Below are 17095 nucleotides of genomic sequence, written 5' to 3'. Positions count from 1 at the left end.
TTGTGAAGTCGTTCCCCTCGCTGATTAGCTTTGTTTTGTTTTCTTTATTGTGTTTTAAGAGGAACCTCTGCTTTCTCGCTCACTCCAATCTTTCTTTCTGCTGCTCGATTAGCCTGCAGCGCCCTCTAGCGGCATGTGAAATTATATATTTCTAGGAAGTTAACAATTTAGAAGTCTAGGAAGTTGTGGGAGGCTCATTTTAAGGCTCTGACTGAGAAGTAAAAAACATGAAGCGTCTGTCACTTTGGGTTCCGGAGATATCTGCCTTTTATCGGCATTATATCGGCCGATATCCGATATTGTAAAATACCCAAATACTGATGCGATATATCAGTCGACCTCGACTCGTGGCCACAAAATGTGCTCTTTGAGAAGCTCCAAACTTCCCGGTACTTTTTCAATCCTTTCTAATTCCTGCCTCGTTTATTGAGCTTTGAACAACCGATAAACAAGGGAAACATTATTTTTGACAGATTTTTTCATTTCATAAACAGCAAATTCACTCAAAAACTAATAGATCAACAACAACAAAAATCATAAATTTGAACCTAACTCTATTAATTCACATTTCATTGACAAAAACAAAGGCAATCTTGGCCATAGTTACGCATAGTCGATCTTATTTTAGTATGAAAATGTTAAATAACAGAAAACTTGCATATTTATGTGACTGATCTACAGCAAAGATTTTAAAATGCTATTTTCACTTTCAGAGTGAAAAAGTCCACAGCAAACACAAACTTTACCATCGTACTCGTGCAGTTGGAGTCCACACTCGTCTGGTTTCCGCTGCTGTGACGTCATCTGCATACCCTCCAGAGTGTTCCCGTCCTCCTAAAACTTGTTGGACACGGCGCCCCAGATGATGAGCCCGATGGCCACGGCCACCAGGACCCCGATGAGCACCAGGATGCAGATCTTCCTCCGCGAGCTGCTCTGGAGGAGGAAACACAAGACGACCAAGGGGTGAACGGGCAAATCCTCCAGCTCGGCTTTACCCAAATCTAAAACGTTACAACAGCCTATAGGCCAGAGTGACATCATTTCATTCGCTCATATGAAAAACCTACAAATTGTCAGGTTTTTGTTATTTTTTCAACACTTTTTTTTGGTCTTGTTTGTTGCATCTTATGTGTGGTTTTGTGGAGCTCTGTGATGAACAGAACTGAAATAAATGTATTTAATCACAACGGGGCAGAAATGACCACGGCCCTCGTTAGTTCATCATGTGTTTCCAAAGCTCTCCTATTTTATCTCAATATTTCAGCTCTATATTCTCTTAAAACAACATGAAACTCACGCCCAGACATTCTCAATAGTCAGTGTTCTTTTCTTAAGCTCCTGTTTTCAGCCAAAGCCCAGTGAAGAGAATGAAATGAGGGAGACAGTTGTGTTTCATAAAACACACAATAACTTCTTTTCTAGAAATACAATCTGTGATTTTGATCAAAACTAGCCTCTGTTAACCTAGGATTTCTCAGGAATCGAGGCACATAGAATTAAACTGTTTTCACCTACAGAGAGCTTAGAGCAGGGGTGTCAAACATACGGCCCGCGGGCCTGATCCGGCTCGCGAGATGATTTAATCCGGCCCCTGCCCTGTAGAGCATACATTCCAGAGTATGTAAGAAAAAAAAAAAAAGCCCATTCTTGAGCAGAGTTATACATTTTTATAGAATAAATGCTCACTCTAGCCACTAGGGGGCATTCAATTTTAAAAAAGGAAAGAGTTCCACACGTGTCCAGCAGAGGGCACTGACATAATAAGAGCTCAGGATATGAACAACACATTATATAGCCACATGGTAAATGGACAGTCTGCCCCAGGGTGGCTGTGGCTTCAATAACGCCTAATTATGACTAAAATCGCTTCCTGTTCGGAAACACGACGGGGACAAACGCTCTTCCTTGTGAGTCAGAGGCATTTGACAGTACGTCTGCACAGCGCCACCTACTGTTGTGGAGTGTGCGTTATCAGGCTTTTAATATGAACAAAACACATGGACAAATTAGATGTTTTACTTTGGATCCTAGAAAGTATTATATTTATCTTTAAAATGTAGTGGAGTAAAAGCAACAAGTTCTACCCTCGATAGTGATCATTTGCTGGTATATTACACACAGAAGCTCTGTGTTTTTTATAAGTGTAATCGTGACTCAGAGGCCGGTTTTAACCTTCTCCGTCAAACATACCACAGCAAACCTGACACGGCGGCGTTTGTAAAGCCGGTGTGGTCCTTAAAAAGCACAGCAAACACTGGGAAATGTTGCGCGGAGGAATCTTTCGTGTAATAAACCGAAATAAACCACAGTCTATTTAGCCTGAATGAGCTCTTACACGAGTCCCGTTGTGTCATCGGCTCCAGTGCCCTCACCTACCAACGGCTCAACAGCTCCTCCACAAACAAACACAAACAGCCACCATGCCAAACGTGAGTCACATCTGAAATTTGGAAAAAGGTTCACTCTAAACAGCAGGGGCGCCAGATCCACCATCAATAAAACTAGAAAAACACATGCAGAACACCATAAAATAAGCATCGTAAAGGGTGAGTCTGGTCTATTCTTCTGCCGACATCAAAGCTAAGATAAAGAAAAAAACGTTTACCCGGCAAATACTAAATATCCCTGGCTGCATCCGAAACCATCAAATTATGTCCTGATCCGAGCTTCTAATCCTTAACCTTTCATGGGGTCGACTGTTAGATCCCTATGCAGTTAGTGAACTAGAGCTTCAGCAGCATTTGTCCAATTCGACCGTACTTACACAGGGGAAGGGGAAGTGACATCACCAACAGCTGCTGTTCTTCTTCTTTAATGTTATTGGCAGACTGCAGGCAAACAAAAGCACATGCTGCCTCCTACTGTACTGCATATGCAACAACATAGTGCCCAAATAAAGACATTTAAGGAGAAAAAACAAGAAAAATCCAGATGAGCATCACATTTTCCTTTAGTGCTGTTTCATAAAGCTACAGTAAGTTTCTACTTAATGAAAGCAAAAGCACAAACTGTCTTCATTTAATCCGTTTACTGAGGCGGCTCTTTAACACACTGACATGTGACTGAGCTGTGATGACGACAACATATTTAGTAAAGTTTGGCTTGTGCAGAATCTTATTCCATATTTTTTTTATTAATGTGCTCCTGTCAATCAACAGTGGTTGCCAGGAATCACTCGAGGGTGGGGCCGAGAGGGGTGGGAGGATTGGCGGTGCAGTGGCTTATGGGATGGCACATAGCTCCTAATCACAGGTTAGTTAGCACCAAAGGTCCCTATGCTAAAGTGGCTATGATAGTTAGCATTGAGGCTCCTTTTCCTAACTCCTTCCTAACTGACAGCCTAAGTCGGGGGCTTCTTATCATGGCGGACGTTGACGAACATCCGGTTTGGCGTTAGACCTTTTACCAATCTGCTCGTTTTAAAAGGGGCCCCAGAGTCTCGAAGACGCCTTATTACGAGTAAAACATGTTCTGCAAATCCTGTAGTTTTTAGGGATGGCCGATATATCGGTGCCGCCGATATTATCGGCCGATATTTGTCCTTTTTTCCCATATCGGTATCGGTCCGATATGGGAAAATATCGGCCGATTTTTTTTTTCTTCTTTGAATTATTTACTACACCGTAATGTCATAGCGCACCTGAAAGCAGCAGCAGTGTAGACGGGCTGCACTGACCTGACTGGGGCAACAATTTATTCAAAATATCTCAAATAAACAGTGGCTCCTAAAAATAAAGAACCTCCAGCATAAATTCACACGTCTCCAAAAGAAAGTATGTTTTTACTAAGTTTAAACAAACTGGAGCGGACACTTGGACACCACAGAGATGCAGAGCCACAAGTTACTGCTGCAACAAACTGGACTAAAACTGCCTCCATGGACATGATTCTGAGTCAGGATTAACAGGAATCATTTTCTGATGGATTATTTGTCGCTACATCTGAGGTGAGTTTTGCAAAAGTTTCTCCGTCCTGACGCCAGATTTATAACTTTGTTTGTTAGCGCTAGCATAGCTGCTAACAGGCTAAAGGCTACGACACGTAAACATGACCTTTCTGTCATCTAACTACAGTAATGATAATGTCTGTATTCATGTTTACTCTGCCCACTTCTGTCATGTTAATGACCTGTGAAAACGAGGCGTTATGTCATGTCGCATTTTCGCGCATATTTAATTAGACGCATTTGCGATCGTTCGCGCATTTATCATTGAAAACAATGCAGTTCAAAGCTCATGCTAATCTTGTAAATCTACTGTTTGCTTTTTGCCAGCTCTAAACCAACTCTAAATATTCAGTCTGGCCTCATAAGTTCATATAAGGTGCTGTTAAAGTGACATTATGATATTTCCAACTCCAAAGCTTCATACAGAGCAATGTGTCCTTTATCAGATTTGTTTAAAGTTAAAACATGTAGCTTAAATAACATGGTAGGCTACATATTTTAATAAAAAATGCAATAAATAGTAGCCTAGCATATTCCCAGTGTCAGTGTTTCCCATTAATAGAGGACATGGGTGAAAGTATAATAATAAGTAGGTCTGAGTAAATATTTAGCCAAAAACAAAATGACATTTCACTCCAGCATTGCAATTGGTCTTTTTAATATTTTTCTAATAAAAAGGATTGTTTCATCCTGGTGTGTGAGATGTGTCCCAGGCATAAGCATAAGACATTCCAATAATGGAACAATTTACAAACTTTACCACATTTGAGTAAGCCTTTCTATTGATTTTTAACGTTGAAATAAATATCGGCAAATATCGGATATCGGCCACACCAGTGAGGCAAATATCGGATATCGGTATCGGCAGAAAATTTTCATATCGGACCATCCCTAGTAGTTTTCACAAAGTTATTCACTCAAGATGCCACAATGTATCGTATAATCACTGACAGAGATTTGTACATCTGTTTTGCAAAGAAATGCAGCCTAAAAATGTACATGGCAACATAAGAAACAATTTAGAACAATTACAGCTACAGCTTTTGGACCATATCGTTGTGTTTTTGACGAACCTTTGCAGCAAAAACTCACGCAGTATCCCTATTAGGGCTGAACGATGAATCGCATTTGCGATAATATCGCGATATTACACAACGCGATTTCGAAATCGCAGAGGCACGCGATTTCGGCCCATGCAGCTGATGCCGCGGCCCAAAGAAGTGAATGTAGTGGCGAGAGACGCCCGCTCCGCGCTCCACCGTGTGCTTTTGTTTACTTCTCCGTTTACTTAAGGTGCGCGGTAGATCGTGGATGTACTGTGAAAATATCAGCGTGTGTAATGCAGCCACTGCTAAGTACTATTGCTGTTTCCTCCGTTAGCATTGCGCTAGCTGCAGCGCTACACGCTCTGATGCTCTGATCACAGAAACTTTCCTCCGGATTCACACGTCTCGGCCTCCACAGAGATGAAGCTGAGCCTGAGCTGCTTGTTGAGAGTCCTGGCTCACTTTTGGAGGATTATGTTTGGGGATGTTTTGGATAAAGATAAGAACTTCACAACCATCTGACTAAAACACAGGAGCAAATAGCAAGACATTATTTAGGCTATTTCCAAAAAAATAATAATAAGAATAAAATATAAGTTTATTGGAAACTATGTCGGCTAAATGACTATGTGGACTATTTGGAATTATATTCCATGTGATTATAAAGGATTTAAGAGTATGTAATACTTTATTAAATCAGTTGTAAATATTTAATTGTATTGCAACAAAAAGTTATTAGCGGAAAATCGCAATAAAATCGAAATCGCAATATTGATTTTTGGCAAAATCGTTCAGCCCTAGTCCCTATTCTCACACAAGTTTAGATCTAAGGCTAGTTGAGTCTAAGTTGATGCTGTTTGATGTCATGTAAGGCCTTTACTTTGTCAGGATGGCGTCGTGTGCGGCGTGTTTACCTGGTACTGCGCTGCACGTGCGAGCTGCTGCATCCCGCTGGTGATGTTGTGGTCGGTGCGCTCCACGTTGGCCTCGATACTGTCTGTGGACACAAGCAGCAAACATTTACACATGTTCAGCAGCTCAGGTCAGTGTCCCGGGACAGATTAAACACGCGTGTTTGCTGAGGTAATGCTGTATAATGATGAGGAGTCCTATTACAGACGAGAGGCGCCAAACGTTCTGTCCTGGAGCGACTCTTAAGGCGAGACGCTGCAGGTGAACAGAGAAGAGATAAATACATTTAGGGGGACAGGTGCTGACTAGGAAGTGCAAAATAGCATACAGATATTTGTGGGCATGTTTGAAATGACTGTATTACTGTTTGTGGGCCCCAAATCTGATACGAAAAGAGAATGTTGCATGAAGAAAAATGGGTTAAAGAGGGGGTATTATGCTTTTTTCAATCACATAGCACCAGTCTATAGCACACTACAATGATGACCAAACCTTCTGTTGGTCTGTAAATGCAGTAAATTAGAAGAACTGCCTTGTATAAAATTGCTCTCTCAAAATGGCTGTAGTGAATGTCTTGAAATAGGCCTCTGTCTCTTTAAGAACCTCTGACCCTTTCAGACACGCCCCCTCCACACGCTGTCTGTGGCATCAGTGGGGAGGGGGTTCTGCTGAGGAGCAGTGGTTGGTTACTCGGCTGGTGACGAAAGCTCGGAGGCGTCTCCAGGAGGTGGGGGCGTTCCTAGGAGGACTCAGGCAAACCTATCCCTAAAATGGCCGCCATCAGAGTTTTTACAGATTACTCAGAAATACGTGAATGTGCCAAGGCAACACTTCAGGCATGTTTTTAATGAGGGAATGACATAATAACATGATGTAAAGCTTGAAAAAGTCGATTTTGCATAATACCCCCCCTTTAATGACTCACACATGCTGCACATGCTACTTGTTTTGCACATGAGCAAACACTTGGTAAATGACCCCCTCAGAGAGATCAATTTGAAACTTCAGCTGTAGATTACTGAAACAAATGTTTTACTTATGTTTCCATGTATAAATAAGACATTTTAAGGTTTAGTTTTTAGTTTATTTGACAGAGACAATGTACAATACATTCATCTTAAAGGGACTATACAGAGTTTAATAATGTAATAATTATGTATTTTCCTCCCCCTACATGTTCCAGCCATGTCCTAATGTGTAGAATGAGCTCAGACCCGTTCACCACAACTGCCTCTAAAATCCTGCACTGTCACTCAGAAAGTGTTAATTCGGGTCTGAAGTGCCGTCATGCACGAGCTTAATATAGAAGCTGCAGTTACATGTATGACCTGAGGTGGCAGCAGTGAGTATAATATGACAAACTTGCATCTAGCCCCTTTAATAAATATAAATAAATATAATATTAAAATATTTAGCTCATGCTAATTTCCATCTACACGTGAAGATGCAAAATATTAAAACTAAAATGTTAAACTCCGATATTAACCAATACCGAGAGACTTTCTTTCTCTAACATTAGCATCGAGGACGTCTCTGTGTTTGTCCAACATGTTTTACATTGAGATGGTATTTTAGACTTGAGTAACTACGGTGGAAGCAGAACTCTTTTTGCACATCTTACACACAGCAGTACAGCTGACTATCGTCCCAACAGAACGTTTTTTAAAACAAAACTGAGTCCTCAAAGGCCCGTGTGAAGCGTCTAATAGACAAAGTGATAAAATGACCTGATCATTACATCTTGTGCATTACAAATATGTAAGGTCAGTTATGCTTTAGCAGCATTTCATAAAACACAGGTGAAAACTAGCTCAGTGATTGAATTCTCCAGCTTCAGAATGAGGTACAGCACGTTCATATTCACTTAGATTTAGTCGGTGCATGTTGTGTTATTAAAGCAGAACTAAGTAACTTGTTTACTTTAATAAATCCTTCCCGTAGTCCCTCTAGGAGTAATACAAGTGTTAATGGGTTGATTGGGGGGTCTTTCATCTCTCCCTGGTGTCTCGGGCCAGAAAACCAGGCCTGCAGCTTTCCCTGCACCGGGTCAAAGGCGCAATACACACCAATGGAATCACGAAGAAGGAGCTAACAGGCTAACGGGCAAAGCTAACTGTGGGCTAGCGCCACTTAAAGTTTATTTACAGCCAAGTTTGAGGGAATAAAATGTATCTCCATTGTGTAAGTCTTGTGGCACAATGTACAATATCCCTCTGTCCCTTTGTCTTATATGTCAGCGTAGTATTTACTCTCATTCCTAGTGAATTTATTTTTCGGATGTGACAGGAATAAAGCAGATGTGGACGACACGTTTGAGTTGATAAGACGAAACTGGAACACATCACTCACCGATCATCTCTCCTTGATCGTGGACCATCACCCCCAGGTCTTTGAAGATGTCATTGATGTCCACGATGTCGGACTGCACCGAACCACAAAAACACAGCGGGTTTGTGAACGTTAAATCTGGGCGTGGCTCATGACGCTCTCACCTCCAGCTGCCTGATGGCCTGCTCGCGCTCCTGGATCATCTGCAGGTCCTCCACACTCATGGCCTGCTCCTCCGCCTGCAGCTGCATCTCACTGCACAACAATCAGTTTATTTATCACGTGACGATGTGAACCACAGGTAAAAGAAACATCACACAGACCTCGAAAGAGCCGGGACATTTCTGAAGTCGTCCTCGGCCTGGCCTCCCTGAAAGAAGGAAGCAAAGACTGGGTTCATCTTGTACTTTTATCAAGTCTTTACAAATGTGAAGGTCGTGCTTAAAGGGATATTTCAGGATTCTTGACACAGGGCCTCATTTCCTAGATATCCAGAGTGTTGTTCATTTCTGGAGATTTTTTAATTCATGCAGTCCATAAATGTGAAGAGTTTAGTGGTGCTAGGCTGGTGCTAGGCTAGTGCATGTCTATGGTAACTAGTAGCCTTCATTAAAAACCTCTGCAAAATCATGGGCTCGTCCTCCAAACGTTGCCATATCTGATTTGTAGAAAGCTCCTTTGTGAATTCCACGTGTAGTAATGGCGGCCGCAGGTAAACGAACTACTGTAGATCCGGTAACCGAGCAGATCACTCCGCCGCTGCGTAGCTACAACCAGGAAGCTGCTGCTGCTCAAATATCAGTTCTTTTAAATGCAAAATGGTTATATTTCGAAACTCATTCAGTCAACACAGACATTTATATGGTTACTCTGGTGTTATAAGTGATTTGCCTCAGGTGCACTGTGCTCGGGTCAGGCTGTTTTTAATGCAGGCTACTAGTTACCATAGACATGCATTAGCCTAGCACTAGCCTAGCACCGCTAAACTCTTCAAATATAAGGACTGCATGAATTAAAAATGTAAAAAACTCCAGAAATCAACAACATGGTAACTAGGAAATGAGGCCTTATGTCAAAAATCCAGAAATATCCCTTTAAAGCGACTAAATGCAAGTTGGCCATTTGATTGGGACATTGCTGGGGGAGGAAAATACATCATTTTAACATTTTTAAAGTAGAGATAACCATTTGAAACATCTGCTGTAGATTATTGTAGATATGAGGAAAAATGCAAGTGTAAGTTATTGTTCTTTCTTTTATTTTATTTTTATTCATTATGTCTTCTTGAGTAATAAACTTTAGTTTTTTGGTTTCTTTTTGAAAGACACTAGGTAGAAACAAAAATGTTTAGATACCTTACGCGTTTCGACGGAAGACGGAAGTATTTCCTTGTCCGTCGAAACGCGTAAGGTATCTAAACATTTTTGTTTCTACCTAGTGTCTTTCAAAAAGAAACCAAAAAACTAAAGTTTGTAAGTTCTTGTCATTTTATGTTTTCATATAAAAAATAAGGCATCGATTATGTAAAAAAAAAAAAAGGCCAAAATGCCAATATTTTTGACTACCCGATATTAATCTGAACCGAGCACATTTTTTCCAGTTTGGCTTTACCCAAATCTAGAAGCTTCTTGAACAAAGAGTCAAAATAGCGACGAAAACGAGGATGAAAATACAACAAAAAAAAAGCAACTAAAGAGCGACAGAAACACAATAAACAAGCGATAAAACACAACTAAAAAATGATAAAAACGTGACGAAAACATGACAAAAAAAAGAGTCAAAAAGCAAGGGGGAAAAATGACAAAAAGACGACAAAAAACCATGAAAATATCACAAAAAAGTTGCGATCAGTATCGTATGTAAATGAGACGTTACACTGGCCTGTCGTCTGCAACCTTTTAGTTTTGGGTAAAGCTGAACAGGCAGGTGGTAAGAGGTTAAAAATGGACAGGGCCAGGTTTCGATTTATGATTCTGGGGTGGGACTAAAGGAATTCCTGGGTGAATGTGTGAGTGAGTGGTACTAATTACAAAGATGTTCTAAAGACGGGACTTTGGATCTGGTTTAGTTTTTGAGCATTATTTGAACATTAGTAAAAATAAATCTGTAGAAATTTTAATTTCGCCTTGTTCCATAAGAGGCAGGAATCAGATACAGCGACTAAAGTGGAGCTGTATATCCTTGCGGCAGCTGGCGACTTACACAAGAAATTACCTTATTTGGATAATGGAGTGTTGTCTGATGTCATTTTTTTATTTTCACATTAAAACTAAGATGTTTAGGGAGAAAACTGGGTATAAACCTCTGAACTCCCCACTGCTTTCCCACGTCTCACCTGAAATGTGTTCCTTTTGGCTCTAACAGACTTCAAATTAAACCCACATAGAGAAAAATAAAGTGCATTTAAGAAGCTCTCTGGCTACATCTACTGGACAAAGTGAGTATTGCAACCACACGTTTCCCAGTTCAGTTTTTGTTTCACGTAAACAGCTTTGTGAAGGGGAAGTGATCCCATGAGGAACAAACCTAGAGACTGACATTTGACTTCATGCAATTTCCCAGACATTCATCTTGAAAAGCAGCTTTTTTAGATCATTTTTGGTTGAATTAAGGAAATAACAACTTCTATTCTACTCCTACTTTCTCATTCCTCAAACTATCTCTCTTAAAAATGACGGTAAAACATTTAGTAATGACCTATTGAGCAACAGGAACTAGATTGTGGGACCTGGTATATTCCTCCAAACCTGAATTGCCCTGTCAAATATTTGTCCGCGGGGCAAAGCGTCTGAGATTTGTTTTCCCAGACAGTTCACACTAGGAGCTCGTCTGTGTCCTCACCCCGGACTGGCCGATGGAGATCCGGGAGCTGGCTCGGACTCGGGAGATGAACTCGCGCTCCTTGTTCGCCGCCTGACGCTGGATTTTCTGGAAACTGTTCAGGGCGGTGGAGAAGTCGTTCAGGAGCCGCTCTTTTTGGAGCTTCCTCTGTCTCTGCACAAACACAAAGGAGGTTCAAACCAATGAGGGTTTGTTACAGTAAAATCCAACACGGTGAAGTCATTATTTAAAGAGACTAGATGCAAGTTGGCCATTTTAGACTCACTACTGCCACCTCTGGTCATATGTGTAACTGCAGCTTCTATATTAAGCTAAAAACACATAAAACAGGGTACTCTCTGGACTTCATGATTGTGGTTTATAAAGCTGCTTCGGGGCTAATCTAGAAGGAAGGACTTTTTGTGTAGCGCCATTCACAGACTCGGTCACATAGTCAATTTACATTCACATTTGGGGTCAGACCAGGACATATCTGCACCAACTGACCCTGACCATTCGCTCACACACCCTTTATCAGGGCCAATGTACATGTTTTTAGTGGTAGGAGAAACCAGAGGATCCAGAGGAAACCTACACAGACACGGGGAGAACATGGAAACTCCAGAAAAGGTGCTTTCGCACAAGAGCTCAATGACGTCGTGTGGCCTTGGCCCGCGCTAACCTGTCATTACTGTTAACAAAACAAACTTTAAAGCCGGCGTCCCAAGGCTCCAGATCAATAAATCGCTATTGAGCAAGAAATACAGCGAGCAACGAGTGGGGTTTGTACAGAAAACAAGGATTCACGGAGTTATATATCGCTTCATTTCATGTTGAATCTTGAAATTAGCAGCTGCATTGTGCGTTGTGATAAATACAGAGAAAGAAAACCTAAAAGGATCTGTATCATTCTATTTTAGCCATTTCAAAGTTAAGTATAGGCATTTATATGATATATTGTACCTCTACCACTATGGAGTACTCATTATTGTGATAAATATAAGTGTTTTCTGGCGGTATTTTTCAAACCCGGAAGACAAGACGCTTGGATTCAGTTAACTCCGCCCCCCTGTCTCCGAGTTGATACAGCCGAATCAACTTTTGAAGTAGTAGAAATATAAACATCACAGCAAAAAGTGCAGTTAATCCGTTTTGGCTGTGGCGAAGGTTCACCAAACATCCATCAGTGAAGTGAGAGTCACAGAAAAACACTATTTTGGTGATAGTGGCAGAAACCCGGAAAGAAATTCCAACTCCTGGCGAGTGGCCTCTTCTTTAGGAAAGCTGAATAAAGTCCTGTCCTCGTAAACGCGCTTTTCTCCATGACATTATCATTAGGTAAGAAAAAAGAACAGGCGTGTCCAGAGTAGGTTAGAAAGAGCTCCTTCTTCACAGATTTCGGAGAAAACATGACATCTGTTCAGACGCTCAGGGGTGCGTTTGTTTTCCCTGCAGGGGCAGCGCGGACGGGTCGGGCACTTCCTGTTTGACACTATGATGTAAAGTGTCACAATTCAGTCGTTTTCCAGAAGAGGGCGGATCTGCCGCAGGATTCAGGAGAAATGCTCAGAACTGCGTGAATGAAGCCAAAAACCACTCTGGGGGTGTTTTTCTTTATAAGGAAATAGCATAATAACATGGACAAAAGCTCCAAGAAGTCGAATTTGCATGATATAGGTCCTTTAAATACATATCTTGCTACAAAACAAAATCCTGGTCTGACTAAAAAGTACTACCTTCCAGGGCAGGAGCTGATAAAGTTCCTCCAAAAGTGGCCCAGTCCCAGTTCTGGAGCTGGTACCTACGCCTAACGAAAGGGCCTGTGCGGCCGGGGATCGAACCCGGGACCTTCTGGCTGTGAAGTGCTAACTGCTGCGATACAATACCGCCCGTCTCACATCTACATAGATATTTCACATTTCATGACTGAAAATACTTTCTGATCGTGGAAAGACAGACTAAGGATTTGCATTTTATTGTTTGCTTAGGGAGCCCTCTGTAGGCAGCAGTGGGAATTGTCTGTCAAAGAAAATGCAAGCTTTAATTATTTATCTTATTGTTCACCTGGTCGGGCCCCGCTGGGAGCGCGGCGAAGGCCTTGATCTGTCGGTCCGTGTCTTTGGCCAGCTGGTTTCCCTGCTGCTGCTTCTGCTGGCTTTAAAAACACGTGAAAGCACAGTTATTACATTTACTACACGTTGATGATCCCCGTTATTCACGTTTTTGTGAGGCTTACAGAGAGTTGCTCAGCTGGTTGTCGTCCTGGGCCGTCCCGACGAGAGACACTGCCCTCTGGAGGTCATTAGCTGCAAACGTAAGGTTAAAAATGATTCTTGGATATTTTAAGATATTGGGTATAGGTTCATACGAGCTTAACCTCTTAACTCCCGCCTTACCCGAGAGGATCTTTTTCCTCACGTCATCAGATTTTTTTTCCATCATGTTTTGTTGGGTATTCAACTCATTTTTGCAATTTTTTTGACATTTTTTTGTCATTTTTTATCACATTTTTGTCATTTTCTTTGTCACATTTTTGTCATTTTTTTGTCAAATTTTTGTCAATTTCTTGTGACATTTTTGCCACTTTTTCATACATTTTTTATCACTTTTTTGTCAATGTTTTCTCACTTTTTTGTCACATTTCCATCATTGTTTTCTTCTCAGTTTTGTTGCTTTTTTCACTGCTTTTTTCCAGAAGCTTTTGGACTGGGGTAAAGCCAAACTGGAGAAAATGTGCTTAGTTCAGGTGGGAGTTAAGGGGTTAAACTATGGAGACGAAAAACTCTTGGGTTAAAACTCCATTGTCTTGTTGGAGCATGAAGAAATCACAACCTTTACTATAATTATTATTATTTTTGTTTTCGTATAACTTCAGTTCACGTCCAGGAGCATTAGCATTTGAGAAAGAGACTGAAATACAACCGACTGAACAAACACAGGAACCACATGCTTTTAAATCATGTTTGCAGAGTCTAAACTACACACAATAATAATCCAGAGAGACACAAGATACTATGTTTGCAAAGGATATTGTATTGCCTGAGTTAATGTTGCCTTTGCGATTAGCACCTTTTCAGACTGCAGTTAAGGCGAGACGCTCAAGGTGAATAGGGAAAAAAATAAGTAGACAAATACTGAGAGGTGAGTGCTTCAAATGGCTCTGATGGCAAGGGATAGGCCGGACAGAACACTAAAGCAGAAGAGATGGTTTCAGCGAGATGCAAGTTGGTCATTTTATACTCACTACTGCCACCTCAGGTCTTACGTGTAACTGCAGTTTCTATATTAAGCTCGTGATTGACGGCACTTCAGACCCGAAGTAATAACTTTTCGAGTGACAGTGCAGGATTTTAGAGGCAGTCATGTTGAATAGGTCCGGGCCTTGTTTTTTGGATTCAGAGCTCAACAAATCAGGCAGGACTTCCATATGAAAAAATCTTTCAATTATTGTTACGTATGTAGAAAACTGTACTGTGTGGAATCTGTAGGAGATACTGACGTGGAGATATCGTTGCAAGAGTGGAATGAAAATTTTGAGATCTAAAATTTGCAATCTAAAATTTTGCAGTGTGTGTATATAGAGCTCCACAGTCCCGCCCCTTGTGGTCCTGTTGCTCCGGAAGCAAAAAATCCCCGTCTACACGACCGTCGATTTTCCAAAAATTTAAATATTAAGAGTTTAACGCCACTGCAAAAGCTAATCAGCTATGTAGCAATTTGTGACCATAAAATGTTTCATTTCAATCCAAAAAGACGACGTAATGTTGAAGAAAAGGCAAAGGTACAAGGCTGTGACATCATTCACTTCCTGACTATAGAAACTCCGTATCCCAAGAACCATTGCAACATCGCGCCCGCTGGTCAAGGCAACCAGGTTTTCAGCAAACACGGTGAGTTTCTTTTACTTTGCAGACAACAGTTATATATTATTTCACTATTAAACAATCTGAATCAGGCTAATGGGAATAAAAATGATCGGTGGTTCGTTTAATTGGATCGTTGGGAACATTTTTTTGATCCATCTGACGTTTTTCTTACTCTCAGTGTTAGATATGGATAAAACTATCTGCCTGCATTATGTTTTAATACATTGTTTATAATATGTCGTCTACATTACAATAAATAAATACATGTGGGAACGTGAAGCTCCACCAATCAAAAGCCTCGTAGTAGATCATGGGACTCCCGAGCATCCTGGGTAATGTAGTTCTAGGATGAAGGCTCGCAGTTAAACTGTATTTTTTCGTGAACTAGATGGATCTCATACGTGCTTTTTTCACCTGCGTCTGACTTTGCGGTCACTTTATAACCACAGATGGATTCAGCCCAAGCTGACGGAGTTACAGAGTTAAAGACTTTATTCCAAATCAATACGGTCTCAAAGCAAGGGGAGTTTTACTTCCGGACCGGAGAGGAGGCGGGACATGTCAGTATTTGCGAATTAATCAGCGTGGTAAAGACCAGGGAGCGCTGCCATGTTGGGGGGATTCCTGAAAAACTACGGCGAGTGAGTTGACAAAAAAAAAAAAAAACATTTAAAAAAACATATTAAAGGGTGAGTTTGGCCCTTTTCTATTCTGACACTAAAACTAAGATGTAAAGGGAGAAAACTAGATCCAAATCTCAACCACTACGCGTTGAGTGAGTGAAGAAAAACCTGTGAACATTGGATTATGATATATCATTACATTCATAACAGGAGCAGACGGACTAAAGTGAGAACGTACTGAGCTGTGAAAGCTTCTGGATGTTGTTGGTGATGCTGTTGACCAAAGCGTTGGCATCAGGATACCCCGCCTGGTACGACATGACGGACGTCTGAAAACACAAGGATTATCAACAGTCAAAATCGTTCAGATGATCAATCAATCTTGTGGCTTTAAGTCCAGCAATGTGAAATCTCAGTGGGATTGACCTGGTTAAACAAGGAACAAATGAGCAAATATTGAATTCTTATCAACAGTATACTTCTGTTTGCATGGGTGTGTTAACCATCACTGCCCACTGGAGCCCGGTCATGCACACTTCCTGCGTCCCTAAAGCCCTAAAGCACTTGCTAAACACAGCAAAACAAAAAATAACTCACCCATTATTTATCTGAAAGCTGGTGACACAAAAATACTTCCAAAACGTTCATACTTTTCTGCAACTTTACGAGCCTCTGCGCCTTTAAATGAAACTACGAGGCTGAGAAAATGCGGAAATCAGTGCAACTTAAGAAACAACTTGTACCAAAAGTAACATCAACGTTAAAATTGGCTCGAATCGCTAAAATTCTTCCTTATTATCCACTTTATTACGCAGGAAGTGGGAAAAACCGGGCAACAATCACAGTAGCGTTACGTTTTAACGGTTTTCTTCACAATTGTCGCTCAAAATGACGATGTCAGCGTCACTTGCGCCACTTTATAAACATTACAAAAGTTTGTCGTAACATCACAGTGCCGAGTATCTTAAAAATGTCAGAGAATTTATGAGAAAATGAGATTCGTAAAAGTTTACCTTTCCTGGAGCAGCGGCGCTTTGTATTTCCGGGCTGTGCGTCACGCCCCCGTCACGTGACCTGGCCCGGAACGTAAACCTCTAAACCCCCGCCTGAACCGAGAGCATTTTCCTCCAGTTTGGCTTTACCTAAACTTCCTTAAAGCTTCTTGAAAAAACGAGCGACATAATGGAGACGAAAACGAGGATTAAAACGTAAAAAAAAAGTGACAAAAGCGCGAAAAAAAAGGGACAAAAAAGCGAAAACATTTGACAAAAATGCAACAGAAAAGCGACAAAAGAGCAACAAAAAGTGACATAAAGCGATGGAAAAAAATCGCAAAAAATTGATTAAAAAAAAAAAGGACATGAAAAATGGGACGACAACGCAGCAATAACGCAAGGTAAAAGATCCATTTACATCAGTTTTGTAAGTCTTAGCTTTCAAATGAGGCGTTACGTGGGCGTTACACTGGCCTATAGGCTGTAAGCTCCAGTCTAAAAGCTTTTAGATTTGGGTAAAGCCGAACTGGAGAAAATGCACACGGTTAAGGCGGGG

General features: G+C 41.1%; 1 protein-coding gene across 1 annotated transcript; it reads right to left on the bottom strand.

Moving 5' to 3' along the window:
• Window positions 1-797: 797 nt before the first annotated feature.
• LOC306975316 (syntaxin-7-like) lies at window positions 798-16601 on the bottom strand. The gene is made up of 10 exons (XM_079572833.1): window positions 16558-16601; window positions 15783-15873; window positions 13292-13361; window positions 13120-13210; window positions 11077-11229; window positions 8559-8605; window positions 8400-8490; window positions 8257-8329; window positions 5910-5992; window positions 798-936 (listed from the first exon to the last, which is right to left on the bottom strand). Exons 2-10 carry the CDS (start codon window positions 15862-15864, stop codon window positions 835-837), a joined length of 792 nt encoding a protein of 263 aa, XP_079428959.1. The 5' UTR covers window positions 15865-15873; window positions 16558-16601; the 3' UTR covers window positions 798-834.
• Between the last annotated feature and the right edge of the window lie 494 nt (window positions 16602-17095).

This window comes from Gobius niger (genome assembly GCF_951799975.1).
Source record: "Gobius niger genome assembly, chromosome: 15".
NCBI classification, from domain to species: Eukaryota; Metazoa; Chordata; class Actinopteri; order Gobiiformes; family Gobiidae; genus Gobius; species Gobius niger.
The sequence above is the reverse complement of the archived record's forward strand: the minus strand, read 5'-3'. Positions and strand labels throughout refer to the sequence as shown.